At 39.5% G+C, this 24,373-nt stretch overlaps 1 protein-coding gene across 3 annotated transcripts; it reads left to right on the top strand.

The window, feature by feature from the left end:
* The first annotated feature begins 72 nt into the window (after positions 1 to 72).
* Positions 73 to 10,696, top strand: LOC117731243 (macrophage-stimulating protein receptor-like). Of its 3 annotated transcripts, none has more exons than XM_034533462.1 (21): positions 73 to 204; positions 964 to 2,264; positions 3,671 to 3,847; positions 4,061 to 4,180; positions 4,467 to 4,637; positions 5,304 to 5,470; positions 5,884 to 6,013; positions 6,134 to 6,270; positions 6,386 to 6,562; positions 6,667 to 6,760; positions 6,969 to 7,199; positions 7,340 to 7,486; positions 7,586 to 7,748; positions 7,853 to 7,942; positions 8,191 to 8,400; positions 8,497 to 8,577; positions 8,673 to 8,854; positions 8,945 to 9,054; positions 9,427 to 9,592; positions 9,676 to 9,812; positions 10,017 to 10,696. In XM_034533462.1, the coding sequence occupies exons 2-21, from the start codon at positions 1,059 to 1,061 to the stop codon at positions 10,234 to 10,236; spliced, it is 4,116 nt and encodes a 1,371-aa protein (XP_034389353.1). In that variant the 5' UTR covers positions 73 to 204; positions 964 to 1,058; the 3' UTR covers positions 10,237 to 10,696. The 3 variants fall into 3 exon arrangements, with proteins under 3 accessions (XP_034389353.1, XP_034389354.1, XP_034389355.1); XM_034533463.1 differs by having other exon boundaries at positions 8,194 to 8,400; XM_034533464.1 differs by lacking the exon at positions 73 to 204 and having other exon boundaries at positions 2,179 to 2,264; positions 3,751 to 3,847.
* The last annotated feature ends 13,677 nt before the right edge of the window (positions 10,697 to 24,373 follow it).

A 24,373-nucleotide genomic window follows, 5' to 3' on the forward strand; every position in this document is an offset into this window, starting at 1 on the left:
TGTAAGCTCCTGTTTTCATCTGAAGACTGTCGTTCATACCAAAGCCTAGATGTAGTTCTTTATCAGTGTAAACTCGGTGCCAGTGGGACTTCGGTGCTGTCAGGTGAAACACAACTGTAGGTCAGTGAATGGATCGTCACTAACACAGGAAATTTATCTCAAATAATTCACATTTTGAGACTGTTGGTCAAATCACGACGACAGGTAAGAAGATTGTTTTTTAAATAGCCTACATTTGTTAAGGAAGATGTCTACAGTAGCTGTTGGTCCACGTTAATGAATGACTGAACACACTTTCTCATAATTCACAGTTAATCGTCTACCTGCACAGGAAATGCAATTTTTGTTATTATAAATATACATTATCATTATTAATCATCTTGACTTTAATGTTCAGCAGACTTTAGTCTCTGTTTTGAAAATGTTGAAAAATAGTTGTACATTGCATAATGATGTATTCACATTCTGATACAGGATCATTATCATTTGCATAAATACATTTCCATGAATTTTGGCATTTTTACCTTTTGATTAATTTAGGCTAAGCTATTTCTCTTTATTATTCCGTGTATGACTGGAGGCCTGAACATTTCCATAGTTACTCCGCATGTTGCAGCAAGTTATGTCTTGCCCACGCTAGATTGTATCTTGACTCTAGCAACTTGTTATTCTAAGCTTTATCAGCTCAATAACCCATTCAGTTTCACAGCTACGTCATATTTGTGTTTGTCAAGTATTATTTGTCTGAAAAAGCAGCATCTACTCCATCATGGGACTCTGCAGCTGATACCTGTTCCTCTTTCCTCACTACCCCATGCTGCATTTCTCAGTTTAAACAAGCTAAGATGTTTACAGTATCCAATTCCACATCAAAAGCAAAGCATCTCTGTTGAATGTGAGATTAAAATGTTACTGCTCTCTGTCTGTTAAATCTCAACATTCCTTCTGTGTTTTCCCTCACAGACGGGTGCAGAACCACATTCTGGTTCTCCAGAATGTTCTCTTTGAGGAAAGTATCTTATAGGTGATACTCAATCACGGTGGGCTGTGACGTGGAGATGGTCACTTGGGCCGCCTTAGTGACAGTATGCATATGGATACAAACACAAACTGCCTTAGGGCAGCACACATGTGCTTCTACTCCGCCCAGGAAGCTGGATTTCACTGTAAAATACTCCCTGCCCCACTTCCAGGCGGACAAACCTATACAGAACATAGCTGTGAACTGGGAGGAGAATCGGTCAGACGTCTATGTTGCATGTCAGAATGCAATAAAGGCTGTCAACTATGAAATGGAAAAAATCTGGGAGGTGAAAACTGGACCTGTTGGCAGTCCTGACTGTGAAACCTGTAGGTTGTGTGACATAGAAATAGATCCTGAGGATCCCGTGGATACAGACAATAAGGTTCTGCTTTTGGATCTCTCAGCAATTCCCACTCCGTACTTGTTCATTTGTGGGAGTACTCAACATGGGATCTGCCACTTCATTGACACTGGCTCTCCACAGTCTGAGCCGATGTGTTTATACAAAAAGAAGCTAAACTCTCCAACCAGCTGTCCAGACTGTCTGGCCAGCCCCCTCGGCACCAAAGTCATTATCATTGAACAGAAAGCCACACTGCTCTTATTTGTCGCAGCCTCTGTCAATGACGAAGTGGCACAGAGGTATCCAAGGAGGTCAATATCAGTGGTGAGGCCACTTGCAACTGAAGATGGCTTTCAAATGGTCATGACTGGCCTGACAGTGCTCCCAGGTCTACGGGACTCTTACAAGATTGATTACATCTACAGCTTCTCCACCAAGGAGTATGTCTACTTCCTGTCCCTGCAGAGAGAAACCCCATCCAAGAGCAACTCAGCTTTTCAGACTCGTCTTGGACGACTACCGATAACAATTCCAGAGGTATGGATGTACAGAGAGGTGGTCCTGGAGTGCCGCTATGAACCAAAGCGCAGGAGGAGACGGAGAGAGGATTACAAAGACATTGTGTATAACGGGCTACAGGCGGCATACTTTGGGCGAATGGGGAAGGACTTGGCAGAAGAGGTCAGGGTGACTGAGACAGAAGACATCTTGTACGGGGTGTTTGCAGAGATGAATGCGCATGGTGAACCTAAAAAGAACTCAGCCCTGTGTGCCTTCCCTTTGGCTGAAGTAAACCATGCGATAGACAAAGGTGTGGAAGCCTGCTGCAATTCAGGTCCAGAGCAGCTGTCTAGAGGTCTCTGTCACTTCCAGCCGTGCGAGAGCTGCCCACACGAAGTGAGTAACTCTTTTTTTTTTCATGCCAGACTGTTGTCAGAGCAGAGGAACAGTGCAAAGGTCCTCCTACGCCCAGATAGGAAGTGACCTATTCTGACAAACACTGTGTAATTAAGTCACCTGGGACCGGAACATTGTAGTTTATCATTAAGCTTCAGGTTTTATATCGTCCTCTTGTGCAATAAGGGATAGTGTAAAGTAAATATTGACTACTGGATTAGGGTATGTCTGTGGGCAACTCTGATGAAGGTGTGTGAGAGAGTAGGGAGGGGTGGATGAGTCAGTAGTGTGACCTGCACATTGCCACACCGTTTCTCCGCTCTGTTGAGTTTTAGTATTTCTCTGTGAATGGGTGGTAACTGTTTACAGTACAGAGCTTTGATATGAAAACTGTTTTATAAAGATTAGAGGCTCAATGATTAGACTACATTGGATTCATCCGGTTGCTCCAATGTTCCTGCCCAGAACACTTAACTGATAAGCTATTGTTGGAAGATAAAGACGACAAGGTGGTTTATATCTAAACCTAAAATAAAAATGCAGGGTTCACTCTCAAAACACCCTCATGTAATAGAGCATTTGGCTGTGGTGCTCGACACAAAGATAAAGGTGTGGTCTTTTCCCTTTTGTGGAGTTCAAACTGTGTCCTTTGAGCTCTCGCAGCCATGTGTACACCTACAGCAATGTGTGCCAAGAAACACAAGTTATAAATCCTGCTGATAAAAAGGTGGAATTCCAAAGGGAGGAACAGTGATAGACTGTGCCTGGCTTTTACACATGTTATTTGAATAGGAAATGGTTAGAATATTGAAGAAGTGAAGAGTATAGGGAGGAAAGAATCTTTCATCTCATCGGTAAATGAAAAACTCATAAATCTATCTTAAAGCTGCATGCAAAATAAAATAACTTCGATACCATATGTATTCAAGCTTCAAATGCTGAAATACTAAGTGACTGAAAGATAAAATGACGGGAATATAGAGCTGTCAAATGGTGGGAAGCAAACAGGGGCATGCTGGGGCAGGTCAGCTAAATTGCTTTGCAGTGGAATGTTTATTATTAGTTTAACATATAGTCTTTTTTGAATAATTACTCTTTATCAACCAAACGTATGCTCTGACACATCAGTCATCAACTTTGTTTTTGTGTGTGATAGTATGGAAAGTCCAGTTTCAGTTAATGACGATCCGCACTGAGAATCAGTCACAAAGTCAACATATGGAGCCGGGGTCACTGCTGTTTTATGACCTTGTTCCTCTTACGGTTTGTTACTATATGACTGGAGGTGAGGCTTCAGAGCACTTCCTTCCTAGAAGGAGACTGATGCTGGCAGATGCAGATACTTTAGATGTAGTGATGTAAAAAGTAACACCCTTGCTCTGTATGTGTATCTCCTGCTTGCACAGAGCTCTGAAGGTAATGACACATGCAGTGTCAAACCCACTTTCGTGTCAAAGCCGTACTACAGACTAGACCTCTTCAACAGGCAGATGAGAGACGTCCTTTTCACTGCTGTCCTGGTCACCACTATTGGGAATCACACGCTGGGTCACTTTGGTACCTCAGATGGCCGAATACTACAGGTAGCAGCATAACATAATAATTAAGTGTGTGCTTCTGCAGTTTGAATGTATTATACAAGTGTCTTCTTCAGTAGTCACAATAAACTGAATTTAAAATGACTAAACATAAAACATGCTATTGTTACTCTAGTCAGCCAGAAGCACGTGTATATTAATAAGACTCTCAAAAATGTAAATCCTTGTGACATTCCTTCTCTGTTTTGTGTGGTTTAGGTGATTCTTGCTCTGTACAGACCTATTGTTTTTGCCAACTACTCTCTTGGGGAAAGCCAAGTGTCCAGGACAGCAGATGTGTACTCAAACGAGTCACTTCTCTTCGTGGTAGGAAATAAGGTACATTTGGTCAAATCTATTGAGGGTATACTGCTTGTATACCCTACTGCATCTTCATCAAAATGGCAAACACACACATAGTCAACTTAGAATAGGTGTACATTTGTCAGTGTCTTGTCAAAACTGTGTTAAAAGTATGATTTCAAAATGCTTTTCTGCAGAATAGTGGCTAGACTTGTAGGAGAGGATCCATAATTCCCTGCTTACCTTTTACTTACCTTACTTACTGTTTTTCTCTATTACGTGTGGCTGAATCCACCCTCGTCTTCTTCTCTCCTTCATCAAGATGTTCAGGGTGCCCTCTGCAGGACCAGGGTGTGCACATTTTATGGCATGCTCCATATGTTTGACGGCTCCACGCTTCATGAACTGTGGCTGGTGTTCAGGAATCTGCTCGAGGCAGCATGAGTGTGCCTCTCAGTGGAACAAAGACTCATGTGCACCTTTGATAACAGAGGTAGGTCTGTAGCTAGTTGAACTGATTAGCGACTGCATCAAGTTTAAAAACTCACAGGTCTCATGCAGCAACATCCTGTTCAATTTCTGCTATATTTTCTGTTCAAATAAATAAGAAAAGTCATGAGGCCGATTGTTCATTACTACAATAGGTAACGCCCACCCTAAACACCATATAAATGGCAGGTGTTGTGCTGTGGCCAAAGAATTGGAAAGATGCCACCAAAAAGCAATAAACCATTCAGAGGTTGAACGCACACAATATCATCTGAGGCCTTTATAGTTTTAATTGGATCCATAGTATTTATTCAGCCCACAAATGTAATAATCCAATAATAATTAATACTCTAAATATGATATGAAATGTCTTTTTTTAAGTTACTCTATTTTAAACGTGTGTTTCCTTTCATTGTACAAACAATTTTTGGACTGTAAAGACAAGATGTTTAACCTAGTCTTGACCGCTCCTAAAAGAGTAAAAAAAAAAAAAACGTGTACTAACAAAACAAAAGAACAAATCATGGATAAGAACAAAACTAAGAGGGCATTTTGTTTTTAGATTGTGTCCTGCACGAGGCCCTGTGAGTCAAAGTTACACCGATCACTATAATAGTACTGATTGTACTGAGACGCTGATTGCTCTGGATGAAAACCCTTTCCTTTGCAGTTTTTTCCTAAAATGGCACCTGCTGGTGCTCAGACAGAAATGACACTGTGTGGCACGGAGTTCCAGTCTCCTCTGCGACCCGCCATCATCAGCAGCAAAACCCACATCGTCACGGTGGGCTCTGGGACCTTGTGTAGGGTGCTGCCAGAGAAGAGCAGTAGTAAAGTGTGAGTAGCATTCATGCACACAATGTCAGACACATTTCATTTTCTCAGCATTTATGTCGGAAGTTTGGAGCACAGCTAGCCACAAGCCAACAAGTTAATGAGGGAAGAGTGATATATCAGCTTAAATTACAAAAATGCATTCAAAACGAGAGCCGCTGTGGATCGATGTTAGAGTCCTAGACAGTGTCACTATTTAGTTATTCGATTTGGGATGTTTTGGATTTATTAAAAGGTTTTCTCATAGTGAGATAAAATAGCAATATTTTTCCCTAACGAAATTGTTTCACAGTATGAAAACTGTGGACATGTCTCATTGCAACATTTGCTGGTGTTAATTTCTGTCTGACTATCTGTTGGAATATCTTCATCTATTGAATTCACAGACATGTCGTTCCTTGTTTCTTTTAATACAGTCTAGTATGCAAGATTCAGGAAAACACACAAAACCAGAACCTCACTATCACTCTGGAGGTACACGAGGGGGAAGTGGAGGGCCGCTACTCAATTGAAGGCACAGCACAGATGCCTGGCTTTTCTTTTGTGGTGGGAATGATAACATTTATGTAATTTAACCTGTTTTAAAATGAGTTAAGTGTATGGTCTTTATTTGCCTCAATGATCTGTATAGTGTAACATTGTAAAGTTTCACCTCTTTCTAACCAGGAGCCGAGCATCACGGAAATCAGGCCCGACTATGGACCTGTGTTTGGAGGAACGACGATTACACTGACAGGCAGATATCTTCATTCTGGGATACAGAGAAATGTCTTCCTTGCTGACAAAATGTGCAACATCCAAAGGTGAGCAAGATCGAAGAAATCACATGACTAATGGTATCTAACACATTCATTTCACTGTGTTCAGATACCCCTTTATTGTACACATTTGCTTTCTGGTTATCTCTCTTCTTTTCAGTGCTCCTGAAGGAGGCGGTGGTTCTTCAATCGTCTGCATCACAGAAGCTGCAGCAGGTGTTGGGAAGGAACCGGTGATATTCTTCATTGACAACTTTCAAGTGACGACCAACAAGACGTTCTTCTACAAGACAAATCCTGTTATAACCGATGTACACCCTCATTGCAGTTTCCAAAGGTTAGGCCGCTGATCCCAGTCGTATTATTGTGTGATATCATAAACTTAATAACACGGTGCTTGCACATAATAATAACATATTGCTCATTTGTACTGACATACAGTGGCTCCAAGCTGGTGATAGAAGGTACGAATCTTGACTCTGCCCACAAAACTGTGGTTCAGTACAAAAATCCCAACATGAAGTTTCTTGAACGAGTAAGTTAACATTTTGATTTTATATTTGTGTAAGTCTGTACACTATTCAATTAAACTACTTTAATTTCAGTTAAATTCAAACCAGTTCATTCAACTATTTCAGCAATGAGTGGCCAGTCATACTCGTTCTTTTAGTTTCAAATAAAACTGGATATATATACGGTTGTTGTGATTTCAAATAATACATGATGTGCTTTTTTCCCTTCAGGTCTGCAGCGACACAAGTAATGCCACACATATGGAATGCTGGGCCCCTGCTTTTCCTGAGGAAATGCCAGAAGAGAAGTCTGACACGGGAGAACTTTTTATTCACATGGATGGGAAAAGTAACCTTTGGACGAGTCGTTTTGATTACTACCCGGATGCCAAAATCATTCCTTTTGAAAATGAAGACAAGGAATTACCTCTAAAACCAGGAGAGACGGAAGTTTCACTGCATGTATGTTATGCACACACTCTACGCTTACTTTTTTACATAACGAGTTTTGTTGTATTCAAATCTCAATCACAACCATACTTACACAGCCCAATTATTAATATCCGGGCATTCTTCTCTTTTTCCCCCCAAATGTAACATAGCATAACAAACTGAATACAGTGAGTTTATGTATGAAGATCACAATGACCATTGGGGGTGTGAACTGCAACGCCCAGGTTCTGTTAAATGAGCTGACCTGCAGGATACCCAAAGGCCTGCTTATTCCCAGCGAGGGGTTGCCTGTCAAGGTGAGAGAGTCTGCTTTTAAATCATCAACGTTATCCTGATTAACTTTATACTCATTTAAATGCATTTCATGAGGGTCCTCAACTGTTCCACCGCTGTAGGTGTCCGTGAATGGGGAGGTGCACGATGTGGGTAAAGTAGTCCACGATGACAGCAACAACAACACTGTAATTGCGGGCATTGTGCTGGGCATTTTTGCCGCATTGGTAGTGGGTGCTGGCCTTGCGTTACTTGTGATGATCCATTTGAGGAAGAAAAAGAGAGGTAAGGAAATCCAGAACACTTGCAATTGTGATGACACCTTTAGACTTACTTTACTGCATATTTTCATAGTTTAGTAATTGAATTCATCATGTGCATCCTTTTAGCCAACATAGAGAATCGTTTGTCAACAAGGCTTTCACGGCACCGAATGGGCAGCGGTGTTGATGTCTCTCCGACAGGTGACTACAGACGAGGTGAGAAATCCAAATTCATTCATTCATTATCCATTGTACTGTCACTTGTAATCATCAGCAGCAGCTGCTCAATACATGTTCATTAGTTTCATCAGTATTGGATGGTCTCTTCAAACTTTTTTAGATTAGAAGATTGTATGACATACTGTTGTCTGTTTGGTAAGAGAACTAACAAAATATGCGAGGGCCTGTTGAGTCCAACATTGTCATGAAGTGGTTCCCTTGTGCGTGTCTCTTGTGTGCTGCAGTAGATCTGTCCAGTCAAACATCAGGTTCAGGAGGAATGGCCTTCCAAGGTATATTGTATGCTGCCAGCAATGATCATCTTTCCATTCCTTTAATGTCCCGGGACAACATCTCAATGGTCAGTCTGAGCTCTGAACTTCTTGAAGAAGTCAAAGATGTCCTGATCCCGGCTGAGATGCTCCGGATTGAGGATAGCCAGATTATTGGCAAAGGTAAGTGTCTTGTCTTTTATATTTGTTGTTTTTGTTCTTTCCTTTGAATATTTTTGTACCAAATATTCACAATAACCACATTTTCTTGTTATGCAGGCCACTTTGGCACCGTTTATCATGGTTACCTGATAGACAGCAATAAGCAAGAGACCCACTGTGCAGTCAAATCACTGAACAGTATGTGAATACCCTTTCTAAAATAAATGTAATCAGTATCATATGAGCTCCTGGCTGTTGGATTAATTTTATAACCGCCTGTGCTGTATGAACAGGGATCACAGATTTGGGGGAGGTGGACCAGTTCCTCAGAGAGGGCATTATCATGAAAGGTTTCCACCACCCCAACATCCTGTCTCTACTGGGCATCATGCTGCCTAAAGAAGGGCTCCCTCTGGTGGTTCTACCGTACATGAAGCATGGAGACGTGCGTCACTTCATCCGCTGTGAGAAAAGGGTAAATTACGCAAAGAAGCTTTCTGCATATTTGTAATACTTTAGAACATGGCCGTTTGTCTATTTGATACTTCCTTGTCCTCCTTCACAGAACCCAACAGTGAAAGACCTGATCGGCTTTGGGCTTCAGGTTGCCAAGGGGATGGAGTATCTAGCCCAGAAAAAATTTGTCCACAGAGACCTGGCTGCCCGTAACTGCATGTGAGTGTGAATCATACACTGATTACAGGCCTGTGACATGTCAGTGGAGAAGCTGTTGTCACACCAGAAGGTCATGTATAAATAAATAATTTGTACTGATCTACTACAGCACAGAGACATGTGTTAATCCTTAAAAACAACTTCACAAAGTTAGTAAAAGGAACTCAAAGGGTATACATATACAGCTTGTATTTTCCTTAAACATTAAACCATTTCCCTATACCCTTTTTGCTATCTTAGAGACAATTAGATACAATTGATGCCACCCTCATGCATTTAACTATTTCTGCATGCACCTGTGCATAGAACATTTCGAAGGAGACCTCACTGCTCATCAAAAATGGTGTAAATTAAGGTGCCTTCTCTGTTCAGGCTTGATGAAACATTCACAGTAAAGGTTGCTGACTTCGGCATGGCAAGAGACATCTATGACAAGGAGTACTACAGCATTCAAGATCACAAACGGGTAAAACTGCCAGTGAAGTGGATGGCCATTGAAAGCTTGCAAACACAAAAGTTCACTATCAAGTCTGATGTGGTGAGTATTCTTTACCCAGCCTACTAAAATATGCTTGTTACAACTATCACATATCTACAATATATTGCATTTATGTTTCCCAGTGGTCATATGGCATCTTAATGTGGGAGCTGTTGACCAGAGGTGCTAACCCATATCCAAATGTGGACCCCTATGACATCACACACTACTTGTTGAAGGGACGTCGGCTTCCCCAGCCACAGTTTTGCCCTGATACTCTGTAAGAATCATACCTGCACCCTGTAAACATCACATGCCATTATGACAACCCGCAATTGTTGCAGTATCTTATCATCATTATCTCAATCTCAATTAAATATAATATTTTTAAGCTCACAATGGCATCCGATAGTTCTCTTACCTGCTTACATATTTACTGACGTACTTGCTCATTCACTCATTGACACATGTTTTCCTTCCACAGCTACTCTATAATGCTGACGTGTTGGGACCCGGAGCCTGAGTGCAGACCGAGCTTCAATAGCCTAGTTACAGAAGTGCAACACATCCTGTCCTGTCTGGAAGGAGAGCATTACATAAATCTGAAAGTAAACTATGTCAACTTAGACCAGCCACGGCCCTACCCGCCTGTGACTGGATCTGCAGATGAGGCTGAGGCCTCAGACTTCGACACAGACAGCTGAGGGTGCAAAGACTCTGTAATAGGAACGCAGGATCTGGATTAAAGTTGGACAGCACACAGGAGCAGTGACACCTGGATCCAATCATGCGTCACATACATTGTTGATCTTTTCTACAGACCCAGCACATTGAAGGTTTGGCTACTGATTTAAAAGACACTGTAGGTACAACAAACTCTTATTGGATCCGAGACAAAACCACGCTGGAAGTTCCCCATCCCTGTGACCACGTTTTATTTGTAGCGAAATGGAGTGTGACAAAATGAATGTAAAATATGCAATTGTTCTCAAACTTGGATGAGGTGAGACTCTGTGCTGTTATATAAATATATGTATCTAAACCATTGCATTAGACTGTTAAACACAGGTTCTATAACAGAGTCCACCTTTTTCTTGTATACACAATTTTCCTGCTGAATGGGGATATAATAAAGATTATATCTCTTCATAGGCTATATAATGTGGACTTAATACAAAAGGACGTGGACATGTGAAATCATCCTACTGGATGCAGAGTAACTCAATGATTTTGAGTCATTGACTGACTACGGAATCATACAGCAAGCTGCCCGTGCTGGTCAGATATCATCGAGCATTAGAAACACATCCAGTACCTATCATTACCACTAGAGGGCAACCGATGCCTCCTTCTTAAGCACGCTTCAATGGCTGCGGCAGTGACGTCTGCTGCACTACGGCAGATGGTCGCTCAACACAAATGGGTTACATAAACCGTACAACTGCAATATATTCACCTGAGCAAACGTATCCATTAATTTCAACTCAATCAACACAATCCATACTGTGCATGTTTCCTGCATGTAATTACAATGATCTTCATAGCAAATTAAACAATCCATGGGATATTTGAATTTATGCACTGATTTTTCAACTTTTAGACTGACAATGAATGCAGTTTAACAAAACAAAAATAAATAAATAAATACAAATATCTATCTATCTATCTATATATATATATATATATATATATATATATATATATATATATTTCTACCAGGGGTAATAACTTTGGCTCTGGTGTACTGCTGCATGTTATCTGCTTCCTGCCAAGCTTGAACTTTGCTCTAGGTTTCACTGTAAATGGTCGATTGTACACGATACTTGCGTGTCAACCAATTGAGGTTTCGCTAAACTTGTTTTTTAAAGCCTCATCCTGAATTTATACAGAACATTCTTTACATGTTTCTTAGCATTTATTCACAACTGCTGTTTTTGTCCTGAAAAAAATGCAGATCACTACAGCAAGACAAGTCCTTATGAAGTGTATCATCAAAGCAAATGACAGGCCAGAGGCAGTACAGCCCTTTCGGTCAGCTGGATGAGAGGAAAAACACACACTGTTAGAGGTCTGAGTTATGTCAACTGCATGCTTCTGTCTAATCTGTGTATCTAGCATTTGTGATATTCTCTATGAATAATGTATGGCTCTAAAAAAAAATGTTGCCTTCAGGTACTGAAAAGGTGGCAGTGATGATGGCAGGCTCTAGTTGTATTCAGGTAGAGGTTCTGGATTTGGAAATGAGGTGATGTCGGTAGCTAGATACTGACCAGAAATACACAATTATGGATATGTCTTGCTGTGAACTACCATTGCATTTGAGATTTGCTTTTATTTAAGTAATCTGCTCTTTCAATACCATCAGGACGTCAAAGAAATAATAGAAATCCCTGACTAGAATGTGTAGACTGCATATGATGAAGAAGAGGCGAGTAGTGGAAAAGAAGAGGTTAGTCAATAAATAAACAGTATGCACATGAACCCATGAAAAAGACCCATTTTACACCTCAGGCAATAAGCAACCAAAACCATTAAATAAAGTATTTCAAGTAAGTCTGATTTTGTACAGATTTGTCCTCTAACTCGTCATCGTGATCTCATAATTAACTGCAGCCTCTGGGTTTGAATACATCTGTTGACATTTAAAATACAATTTGGCATAAAACAAGCACACTGGAATTGAAATTAAAACTTGAAAATAAAGATTGGCATCAGCTTTGGGTAAAAAGGTTATACTGAAAAACAGCACAGTGGCATCAAAACAATATTTTTCCATCACTCTGCTATTATTATGATTTCAATTATTTTTTAGTAGCAATGTTCTGCTGCTGTTCAGGATTTGATTTCAATGCAGAAGACACATTGCATGTCTTTAGGATGTTAAGGGAGAAAATAAGCACTCTCAGTCAACTATGGATACACAAGTGTGTTGGTAGGTAGTAGAAACCCCAGCTTCTTGGCCTCTTGGCTCTAACTAGCTTGAAGGGTTAGTCAATGTATTTAGCAGCACACACATTTTCATCAACTTGGGGGATTAACACCTTACGAAATATTAGTCACAATTAAAGTAGCAGAGGCTATGATATCTTGAGTAATAGTCCCTAGCATGCATCAAGTTTAAAAAACATAGGATCCTACACTTCCCATGATGCAACTGAAAAGCATCTTTAATTGAAGAATGACTGAACCAACCATCAATGAAAAGCCTGATTATAACCAAAGAGTCCCTGAGCACCTGAGCACCTACACCAAGTCTCAGACGCTCTATTCATTCTCAAGCACCACATATGTTCCTCCCCCACTTACACACACAGCACACTCATGCACACACGCACACACACACACGCACACACGCACACACACACACGCACACGCACACGCACACGCACACACTACCCCATCTAAACCCAGTAGCACAGTGAGGGGGAATCGCTGCACTGAAACACGCTGAGAGCAGATCCCTAAAGTGTCTGGTCTAAAATTCCATTTGTTGTCTTCAAGTGTATATATTTATAAATATTTTACACTTTTATTTCCCACTGCCCTGGTTTTGAAGCAGGGTTTGGTTGAGATCTGCAAAACTGCAAATATCTTCCAGCAGCTGTTGTGTGATCCATGGCAAACTGGACAGGGGAAAGAAACCGTGGCTACCTGTTTACTGTCAAGACTTATGCAAATGTGTCCTCAACAGACTAAATGGAAGAACACAAGATGAGGACAGGCAATTCACACTCTCAGTGTAGCTTCCAAAATGTCATTAATAACAACAAATCGTTGGTCTAGGGACCTTAGAAAAGTGGAATAGACTTCAAAATCATCTGTGCCTATGTGTAATTGTTTTACTCCAGTGATAATTTAAATGGATCACTGCTTCTACATTTCCAAAGATGACCGTTCCTTTTTCACCGAGTGAGCTTTTGCAATCTGTGCATGTTGAAGCTGAAAACATAAGTGGTAGCACCAGGCATCAGATGTTCTACCGCTTGGTATAAGCTGGCTTGAGGAATAAGAAAAAAAGCATACCTGATTCACTGATGTTCAGCCTTTCCTGGCAGGTGTTTTCAACTCTCTGAATTTACAGCTTGGCGTTTTTCAACATTGCTCAAGGTCTCTCGGTTTGTTTTGAAACAGTCTGCAGAGGAAGACAGGAAAAGAATGCAACGCAGGAACGCATATTTAATCATTCTGCAACAAATGTGCCAATGTATCAATTTTACATTTTGATAAGAAAACTGAAATATTAACCAAACAATTCTAAATTCAATAAAGTTAAATACAATTCATAATAAAAGACTAAATTCTAAGACAATATGTGTATATAATCTTCAAAAATACTATAATTACTAGTAAATGTTAACATTAAGTTTACTTCTTGTGTATTTAGTGAAAATCAAATCTGTCATTCTGTATCCTCATAAAATAAATAATTGTAATCACTATTCTCTTAAGAAATGGACTGAATCCTTTATTTGGTAAACGCCTAACTTCCTGTGTGAAATCTCTTGTGTTAGTAGCCTTTCTCCTGCTATCCTTGAGCGTGTGTACCATCAGTAGATACCTGAATAGTGAAGCAATCTTCCTCCCTCTCCTTTGCTCTTCTCCATTGTTGCATTGCATTCAGAGGGAGGAGGAAGAGCTGGGAGGTCACAGATAGAGAGAAGTGTTATGTTTGTTCCCGTCTCTGCTCTCTGAGTGAATGTCTCCACAGATGGGATTATATTGAAAGGCAAACAGAAATTTGCCCAGCAATGAAAGTGCTTTAGAGGCACAAGGCCACATAAGGCACACAGCTAACTGTATTTGTTAAGAGTTTTTCATCATCCATCTTGTTATCCGTATGCCAGAGGTATTTTGCAGTTTACAAAATGCACACTTTGTTGCTGCAAAGATTCATGTTATACACACAACATGCTGAATATGACCGACATATTGATTATGTTATCGAGATGCGCACACAATTGCAAATAAAGGTGTGTAAAAATATGTTCAGGCGATAAACTGTATGTCATCATTGGCATTGTTAATGTGCCGGCTTATAGAATTACTTCTGCACTAATGATGAAACGGGTTCCGTCAGCACCCATGGTGCAAAGGGTGATGGGTTAAACATGGGAGGTTTCTTCACATGAGGTGGATATGAGCGTTTACAGAGATGCTTATATTTGTATTGATCGTGATGATATCACAGTGAGTATTTAAACTATGATATACATCATTTACTGGGATGCTTAGTGCCATAAGGTTATTGCACTGGTGTAGACCGATGTTGTTTTGGTGTACAGGGTTTTGCAGCACCTACCGGTTCAAACATGTTGTATCCAGGATGTGATGGCTCTGCAGTGATGTTACCTGCCTGTTGCCTTATGAAAGACGAGCTGGAGGAAAGACTGCAAGTCCACTTTAGGTCCTGGGAGGTGGTGGAGCCCAGAAACCTGAAGGATTCCACACAATGTTGTCCATTGTAATAACTTGCTTTCATATCGATTGGTAGAACATTGTTGTGTGCGTGTGTGTTTGCAATTACTGCACCTAAACAATGTAAATAAATGAGATTCAGCTATCTTACTTCTATGTCAGGAGCCATGTAGCTGCAATTATTTCATGTTGGCAATTGTACCATTTGAAAGTAGTTTAAAATCCTTGGAAATACTGGTACTTTAGTACTTCTGTTTTATTACATGCAGAAAAGACAACAACGGAAAATGACGTCATATGGAATCTGGTTTTTAGGATAATAATTTCTGGTACATACTACATATTACATAATTGTGTTCATGTGTTGGCAGTAATGACTATGCTTTCTCCTCATCCATTCAGTTATTTTGTTTATGGATGATGCTTCAGCCCGTGGTATTTTTGGGGGACAGGATACAATCCAGGTGAGTCATACTCATGGCACACTGCTGGCTTTCCCTTGTTATCAAGTTCCAGAAAGGTGAGTTGGTTAAGTTAAATAAGGCAGCGTTTGGTATTCACTGTCGCACGACCCTTAAACAACTAGATGCAGCTTGTTTATCTGAAATTAGAGGAGGACAACACCGGCAACCATTCAATCCAATTCTTTACTGTTGCTCATCAAGGTGAGACAACACACTTGGCAGCTATTTGACAAATCCACAACCATACTGTTTTATTGTATATTTGAAGTAATACAATACTGTCATGATGTTGACAGTAAAAGATGGTTTCATGAAAAAGTTATGTTGAAAGTAAACTGTCTTGTCTGGAACCTCTGTGAATATACCATTTAATATTTACAAGACCGTTCATTTACTAAGATAAGAAGCATGATTGCGTGGTACTGACATACTGTTAAACCTACAGTACGGATTATGTGCCTACAGCTATGCTCTACTTTAATCACATTAATTTGGCATGAACCTGCCCAGTAATTAATTATTTACACACACCTGTAAATAAGATACGATGTACTAGGCAACATTGATTGTCAAGGACTGCATCCCCCCTCCTGCCGACAAATATATAGTTTGTGAGGCTTTTATTGTCAATAATCGTGCAGTAGAAAGGATCAAAAGCCTATTTAAGTAAGACCTCACAAGTTTCACGAACAACCGCTATTGGAAAGGAACATCTTACCTCCATCACATTAGGAGTCAGACTCCCACTAAACAGGACATTGAGTCAAGATAAATCCACTTTTAACAAACACAAGTGAACTTGTCTTACATTGAAGAGCCAAAGGATCAATTTCATATTTTAGATCATCAAGCCAAGAAAGTAAACCACAGTTACAAATGTTAAACACATAAACATTCTTTGATACCTACAGTATCACAATAAGTTCACAGTGATGTTCTTTTTATTTCTAACCTCCTGAAACAGACAAATATTTCTTATTGTAGCGAGTGATGACTGGCCTCAAAAACAGACTTTTAACTGGCTTATCCGGACACCTGTATACTTGATCACTTTGTGACACTAGAAATGCCTCCACTTTCATTCTTTCATTGTTTTATTGTTTTTTTTTAAAAATATTTGTATTGTGGATTCACTGGAAAGCAGTATTGCAATTGATTGGATTATCCTGTGAAGTAAATGTATTTGTCAATAAGAATGTTCCCACTTTAGTGACATAAACTAAATACAAACTAATGTAACAATGAATGATAATAATTGGATCCACTCGGTACAAAGAGGTCTCAAATACACAGAGAGGAGAATCAGGCAGTACTACTTCCTCCTTTATCGTCCTCCTCCTCAGTAACAATGGTTTTGACTCCTTCAGATTGCAAAAATCACACATCGACATTTGCTGAAGCTTTTGTCAAGTTTTGAGTTTCACACTGGGCCCGAGCTTTGGAAACAGCTCAGCAGTGTGTGGTGAGTTTCAGTGCCTGGAGTGTACTGTAATGATGGACTGACAAAGCCTTCAGCCATTTCCTGTCCGTGTCATAGCTTCAGGCACATTGAACAAAAACGTCCACACCAGTTACTGAGGCATCAACCTCCCTACAAAGCTTGTGTTAAGTTTAATTATGACGATTTCTGAACTCTATTACATTAATAGGGTCAAAGAATATAAAGGATTGAGTTACATTTTCTTTTTGCGTTTAGTTTTTACATGCATGGGCATAATTACACAGTCCTTTGTTTTTATGTCCTAGGAGTTTACAATACAGCTTCAAACCAGACGGTCAGACCAGAGAGACATTTCCGTGATCAATAAAACAAAATGATTTACGAACATCAACTTTTCCTTGAAACTGTTTAACTGAGTAACTCTCAATACTAATGTTCTATAAATATCAGTGGGCTACAGTGTTTTGGATTTTTGATTATGAATAATGCCGTGAATAAAAGTAGTTAGGTCAGTCGATCTTCGGCTAACCTTGGATGCCTGCAACCTGCAATGGGAAGTTGTATCGGAATGTTAAAACATTTACTTTGGAACAAATTAAGTTATTTATTTCGACCTGTATTCATTTCAGTTAAAATACACTCACTCCTCTCAAGCTCCACCAAACAACGCCTGAGAAATAGAAATGTTGTAAGATGCTCAAACTTATTCTTCCAACAGGACTTTAACTGGTGCAGGAAACCCATCGAGGCACAGAGAGAGAATATGCACAACTCCACACAAGAAGAACCCAGCTTTCTAGAACCCCTTCTTTGAGCCCCCATGCCACCCATCCCTAAAATGCATACAATGATACTATTAGTGTATGTTATTCCGTGACAACAAGTCCATGTGTTGCTCATGTTAGTGTATCTTCTATGAGAGAAGCAATAATCAATCATGTAAACTTTCGTTCGTGGGGTTTAGACAGGTTGGTTGACAGGAAAGGTGGATATGAGATTTTCTGTTATGCTGATCTGTATTTGTCTTCCAAAATCCCTGTTGTGGCTTGGGAGCCTGTTGCTATGACAACCACCATTTAATACCAGTGGCGTGTAGGAAGGCATAGAGATATGGTTGGAAATTAGCAAACGGCTTTATGCATTTTTTATAATCTATTCATCATTTTCACATGTGTTTTTGTGTCAGGGTAATGAATAAAATAGGTTTGGAAGAGCAATACACACGCTCGAGAAAATAACATTCATTCATGTACTGAGTAACACTGGGTCATATCTTCCCATGATTAATTCAAGGAATATCATATTGTATACGCCTCAAAGTGAATACTTAACTGTGGATACATTGGAAACATTCTTTTCGTTCACTAACTCACCGAATTGCTTATTTGGCTCATCCTTTTATGGAGATTGTGACCCACATCTCTCATGAGAATCAGCATCAGCCCAGTTCTTTCATAAGGGAATGTAAAAATCCTTTGAGGCATTTAAATGTTGACTTGTTAAAATTGTTTATTGATTAAAGACAAGTTAGTGTTTAGAAAGTATTCAATGGTGACCATTAAACCGATATGTCGATCCAACGTTATATATGTAAAGTGATACAACTTCACATTTAGACATTTAATGGTTAAGTCATCGTTACAGAAAGAAATGCACTATGGTTGCATTACTCTAATCAGTGAAAGCTATTTTTCTAAACCGTGGATATAACAGTATACACCGTAATAGTTTTGCATCAGTTGTAAAAAAAGAGTACCACTGTTTATTAAAAGTGGTTAGGTGTCAGTGCAGACCTGAAGGCAGACCTCATAAACTCTGAAGCACAAGAGAAATTTCATTTAAATTGCCTTTCCACATGAGCAGAGAGACCGCAGTAATTACAAGGATGTGAAACCTTTAAAGAACAATTATTGATGTGTTGCTGCTTGGTCCCAAGAGCAAGACCCAATACAAATGGACTAAACTAGTTACCATTGAATTGTAATATTTGTACTGTGTTAAGACTTTGAATTAAAAGTTGGGGACTCGGGTTGCACAATATATTTTACAAGTTAGCTCATCTCTCTTCACAATGAAGTGGACTGTTATTTGACATCAGAGATGCACCACCTGTTACAAGCTGATCAACATTATGGACATCCGGTCTTGCTGTGTTGTGGTAGCCATGGTAACCTCAAAGAGCACCAAATGTTCTGCTTGAAGTGTGAGGGTATCATCTGTGACACTGTGCCTACTCCCAGTACGGAAGCAAAAACAGTAAAAATCCACATGACTTCTCCAATTATTGAGATGATTTACTCTTAATGGACCAATTCATCCTAATTCCCAAAAAACTATTATTTTTGCACTGAGCAAAACAATTGTGGTTTTATTTGCTTGGGGGTAATTAAAATGCCAGTCTCAGTCTTTCTAGAAACAGTGACACTGTTATAAATCTGGATAATTAACAGAACACTGCAATTTTACTATCAAAATAGACTATTTATTTTTATATAGTGTTGGAATTCATTAGAACGCTTGATAAACAACTCAAGCAAGCATTCAAATTTGCAAAAACACTGACACAAATGTTGGCATTCTAAAATTGTATAACATTACACTTATTTAGTTGGCATCCAAAGTAACTTATAATAAGTGCAATCAGCCATGTGGGTACAACCCCAAAAAGTACAATAATAAAATATCATTCAGTTCCTGAAATGTCCTTGTTTATGTAAGATACTGCATGTTATATTAATGTTTGAAAGCCAATACTTGACCAAACCATAAGCCGGTGTTATGTTATGAAAGCTAGTTAATTTATACATTCATTCATCCCCCCAAAACATTTTCAAAATGGATTTGTGAATATGTAAAGATGCGATATACCAGATGGGGTGCATTGCCTTTGCTTCTCAACGGCTCTCAGCAAGGCGGCGGCCCAGAAAAGGCCAACGGCGTTTAATTGAGGGGGAACTGGAGGGTGGATGCTAAGCTTCGGGACAGCGCTATGAGCTGCACCTGCCTTATGAGGACCGTGCAGAGCGGTGGCTATGACCTAGCCAGTGTGACAAGCTCACGTGCACGAACATGCACTAAAAACACACCTGCCCAGCCTATGTCAATAAAGCAAAAAGAAGCTCAGATTGCAACATTTAAATTGCTCAGCTAGATATTAATCGTCGATATTTTCACATAGCAAATTGACATTTGTTGCTATATGCCCTGTAGAACCTCATATTTTCAAAATCCTTTGTTGTATTTTAAATATGTTATGATGTAGCACTTTTATGTTGCTTTTACATGATTTATCATATACATGTTATATATGTTTTAATATGTATTCTCTTTTATCAATTATTACATGTCACATTGTATAATTGTATAACTCTTAGGCAACCTTTTAAACTTCCTCAGAAACTGCTTTACGAGCTGTCAAGGTCTCCACTGATGCGTGTGAGAAGCTTGCATTCAGCCAAAGGTTTCCATCACAGACCCCATGACTATTGGTTTGGGTTTCTATGACAACTAAGTTGAACTATAAGTTGACTCATCTTTTACAAGCTTGAGAACATGAATGTGGAGAAAAAATATTTTGGTCAGAATAAGATTTCAGGGCCAATCCTGCAATGTGAAAAAAGAAAATTAATCCTATTTTGTGAAAACTATCGATTGACCTCAATACATTCTTCGACCTCTGTGATAACTTATTCTGCATTTTTAATATATATATATATATATATATATATATATATATATATATATATATATATATATATATATATACAATCACCTATTGCTAGAATATTCCAAAAACAAGGGAAATTGCACCAAGATCAAATCATGTCAGGTATGGGTCTGAGAAAGGGAGTTGAGAGTGATATTCTTTCATATATATACAGTATACACAAATACATATATATAATGGTATTTTAGGCAAGAAGACAGAAATGTTGAAACAGTGAAGCAGGGGAGTCACTCGAGTCCATTCATAGACTTACAAATGCTGAATAAACTAGATGTAGCCATGGTAACATAAGGATGAGCAGAGCATTGATAGTTTCAGAGAAGCACAGTGAGGTACTTACTGCCTGCGAGCTTTGTGACGCAGATTGTGTATTTGCGTATGCCTCTACTGTATGACGGACTGAAAAGCTTTCTTGTGGATAATAACAACAGATATAAATCAAATTAGAGCACCAAGAAAGCATTCTTTTTTTAGCAGATATTATAATCTCCACTGAATTACATGTGGTACAAAAATGACTTGAGCGATGGCTAATAAATGATGATGTATAGGTATCCTGCATATATTGCGTCGCCTTAACAGCAACAGTTACCAGTTTCTCTTTTGTCTATGAGTTATGAGTGTTGAAGGTCGAGGATCTACTTTCAAAATACTGACAATGTAAGTGGATGTAACAATTTTGACTGATTTCAAGGCACAGCATAAAATATTGAGATAAACAGATTAATGTAATTAGAACTATGCATATTAAATATCAACAGAAGATCTACTAATAGTAGTGTACTGAGTCAAAGAGTCAGAGAAAGACCGAGGGATACAAAGCTATTCTGACTCCAAGACTCATTAAATCCTCTAATATGATAATGCAGACTCTCATGCCACCAAAGTTTTAATTTAAATTTAGCAATAATCCTAATATTGCAAATACTCCTGGAGTCTCAGATATTTTAACATAATCCTAAAAGTTGCTTGAGGAATGCTCGCTGTGAGATTTGTTAGTGCAAAATGACTTTTATTACAGCTTCTTCTTTCATATGGCACTAAACACTGCAATATCCATGTCCCTAAAGAGGCTGTTACTATGGTGACAGTGCACCAAAATTGTGGATGTCAACGGCAATTTAGTCGTTGTAAGTGGATAGACATTGATTATTAGAATATAAACACATGACAATGGAGTATTTTTTCTGAATTAGAAAAATCCTTCAACTCGTGAGGTGTCCGGCAGTTCAGAGAAGAAACTGGAGAGTTAAGTTTTGTTTGTCTATCATGTATGGCTTGTGCTAGACATTTTTGTGCCTCTGGCAATATGTCGGTGCTGTCTCCAAAAATGGTGTTGCCTCACCTTTTATCGGAAAAACCTTCTATCAGGAAAATATTAAAATATAGGGTACTTGAGCCCTATTTGTGATTTTACAAACTCCCCATCTCCTAAACACTTTTGGTGAATGATTGCTACTTTAGCAACTGTGTAACTGGGGTTATACTTATATTTCCAAGTGTACTTTTACCATTAAACAATTTCCAATTTGCCTATCCCTATTCAAAGTTTCCAATCCCAATCGGATGTCTCAAATACACTTTTAGACTTAAACTTAGACCGCTGTGGTTGACTCCCTCCTGCAACTGAGGATTTGAGGAGGATGATAAACTTCCTGCTCTAAAATAATGACAGTGGTATAAGGGATTCCAAGACTTAGATGTGTGATACAGCACAACCTGATATTGCTAAGACAACCAGAGTCCTGGTGAGCTGTGTGATACCGGGAGTCAGAAAAGAGAGAGTAGGTGTTTTTTGTGGGTAGGTGGGGAGCAGGTTAAAGATGATCCACCACTCTCTTTCCTGTTATCCCAATGGCCTTTTAGCGGCATTACTCATTTTAGGAGGAGACACTCGTGTTACATAAACCGATGCTACAGAGTCTGCTTGCCAGCTAAAATCCCAGCATATATCCTCTGTATACCTCTATATAATTGCAACGGGCTACTAATGGTCAGATCAGTTTTAGCTCTTGAAACTACTCAGCTGCCGCATGCACACAGAGCTCTTTGGCAAATCTGTGGTAGCTTTTGGAGATTTTTTAGACAAACGTTCACATAAAATACATGTTTCCAACGCTGTCTACTTCCAAACATGTACATTTTGACAGAAATGTTACATGACACGTGGACATTGCAGTCTCATCCATAACACATGATTGAAACACATACACATACCTTGTCAGTGAAGAGGTTGAAGGTGGCAACTGCTCCGGGTGCATTTGGGTGGTAATGTTGTTTCTACCTCACTTCATCAGAGAAGAGACATAGTTTTTATTCTACATCATGCGTCAACTTTGAAGAAAGCATATAGTCCATATTTAATAATGATGGTAAGTCCAAGTCCTAGCTGCTTTGCAAATGCATTTTCATATCATCCACGCAGCATGGTTTATGTTCATTTTAGTACAGTTTTGAATCAATGTCTGTTGGTTGTCTCTCCAACATATAGTACAGTGTTTGGCCAGTGTTTTCTACCTTCCTGCTCCCATGGTGCTGTCAATCAGTTCATCTTTTATGATTTAGCTTTCATTATAAAATATGTGATGTCTTAAATCAAATAATGTAAGTACATTTTTTTTTAAACATCAATGTTAAGACTACCTCTGTCTTGGTCCCTCTAAATAAAATGTTGAAAAATCGGTAAAATCACTAGAACCACTAATGCTGATATTGAAAATCAGTGAGAAAACAAACCCATGACCACATAGCCATCTGTCCTGTGGGAAGAGATCCGAGATGGAACCTTAGCATGCAAGGAATAATGAATACTTTTAATTTTTTTTATAGATAAAATGCTCTTATTCTGGGACCAAATTGTGTCGTTTGAATGATAAGAACCAACTTCCGTATGGACTCTGAGAAAAATAAAACTTTTGACCCTCCATCACTGATAAAAGTGCTAAAATGACGATTCAATTTTCAAAACATTTGCTGCACTGGCGCGCGCACGCACACACGCACACACACACACACACACACACACACACGCGCGCGCACACGCGTTGTAGTGGTGCATTTCGCACACACTCTTCCCCTCCTTCCTGCATCATAGTCCGCCGTTACCATCACACGTTCACGTAATTCTCCCATGAACAAGCTGACTTGTTGGAAATGCTCGAGGATCTTAAATCCCTCTACAAGCACGCTGACTGTAGAATCAGGGGGAGAAAAAGTGAAGCTGCAACAGGAAAAGACTAAAATATTACAGATAGCGGGATTATTGATTATTACCCGTTCACTTCATTGAAGGTAAGTGGACGCAATTTGCGTAATCTTCGGTTTCCCAGCATAAGATTGCGGTGAACAATGTCGAGGGATGTTTTCTGAGCTGTATTCATACAGTCTCGCGTATAAAACGGAGGACGCGTGATTGGTTTCGAAAACTTTTGCGACGATAAAACCTTTTCGGTTAAAAGATCAGACGCGCTCATGTGATTTGAGGAGTTTTCTGCAACATGACTGTAACCTGGGCGATGCGCAAAAAGCCGACAGCATATGAAGTGTCCGGCTGCTTGAGCAGTGAAGGTTTGTCCAGACTATATTCGGTCACAGCCGTGTTGCTGTCAAAGCCAAAGTTTACGCATATTTCTGATCAACAAGTTCATGCACAATATGAGCTTACAGTTCATAAAGACTCGCTCCAACTGCGCTTCGGGTTTACATAAGGCATGCTGCTCATGCACTCAGACTGCAGCACCTCTTCAGTTCACATTTTCAGTCTAACAGTCTCGCGGTGTCCCTGCCTCCTTGTC

This window comes from Cyclopterus lumpus, chromosome 5, assembly GCF_009769545.1.
Source record: "Cyclopterus lumpus isolate fCycLum1 chromosome 5, fCycLum1.pri, whole genome shotgun sequence".
In the NCBI taxonomy this organism is placed as follows: Eukaryota; Metazoa; Chordata; class Actinopteri; order Perciformes; family Cyclopteridae; genus Cyclopterus; species Cyclopterus lumpus.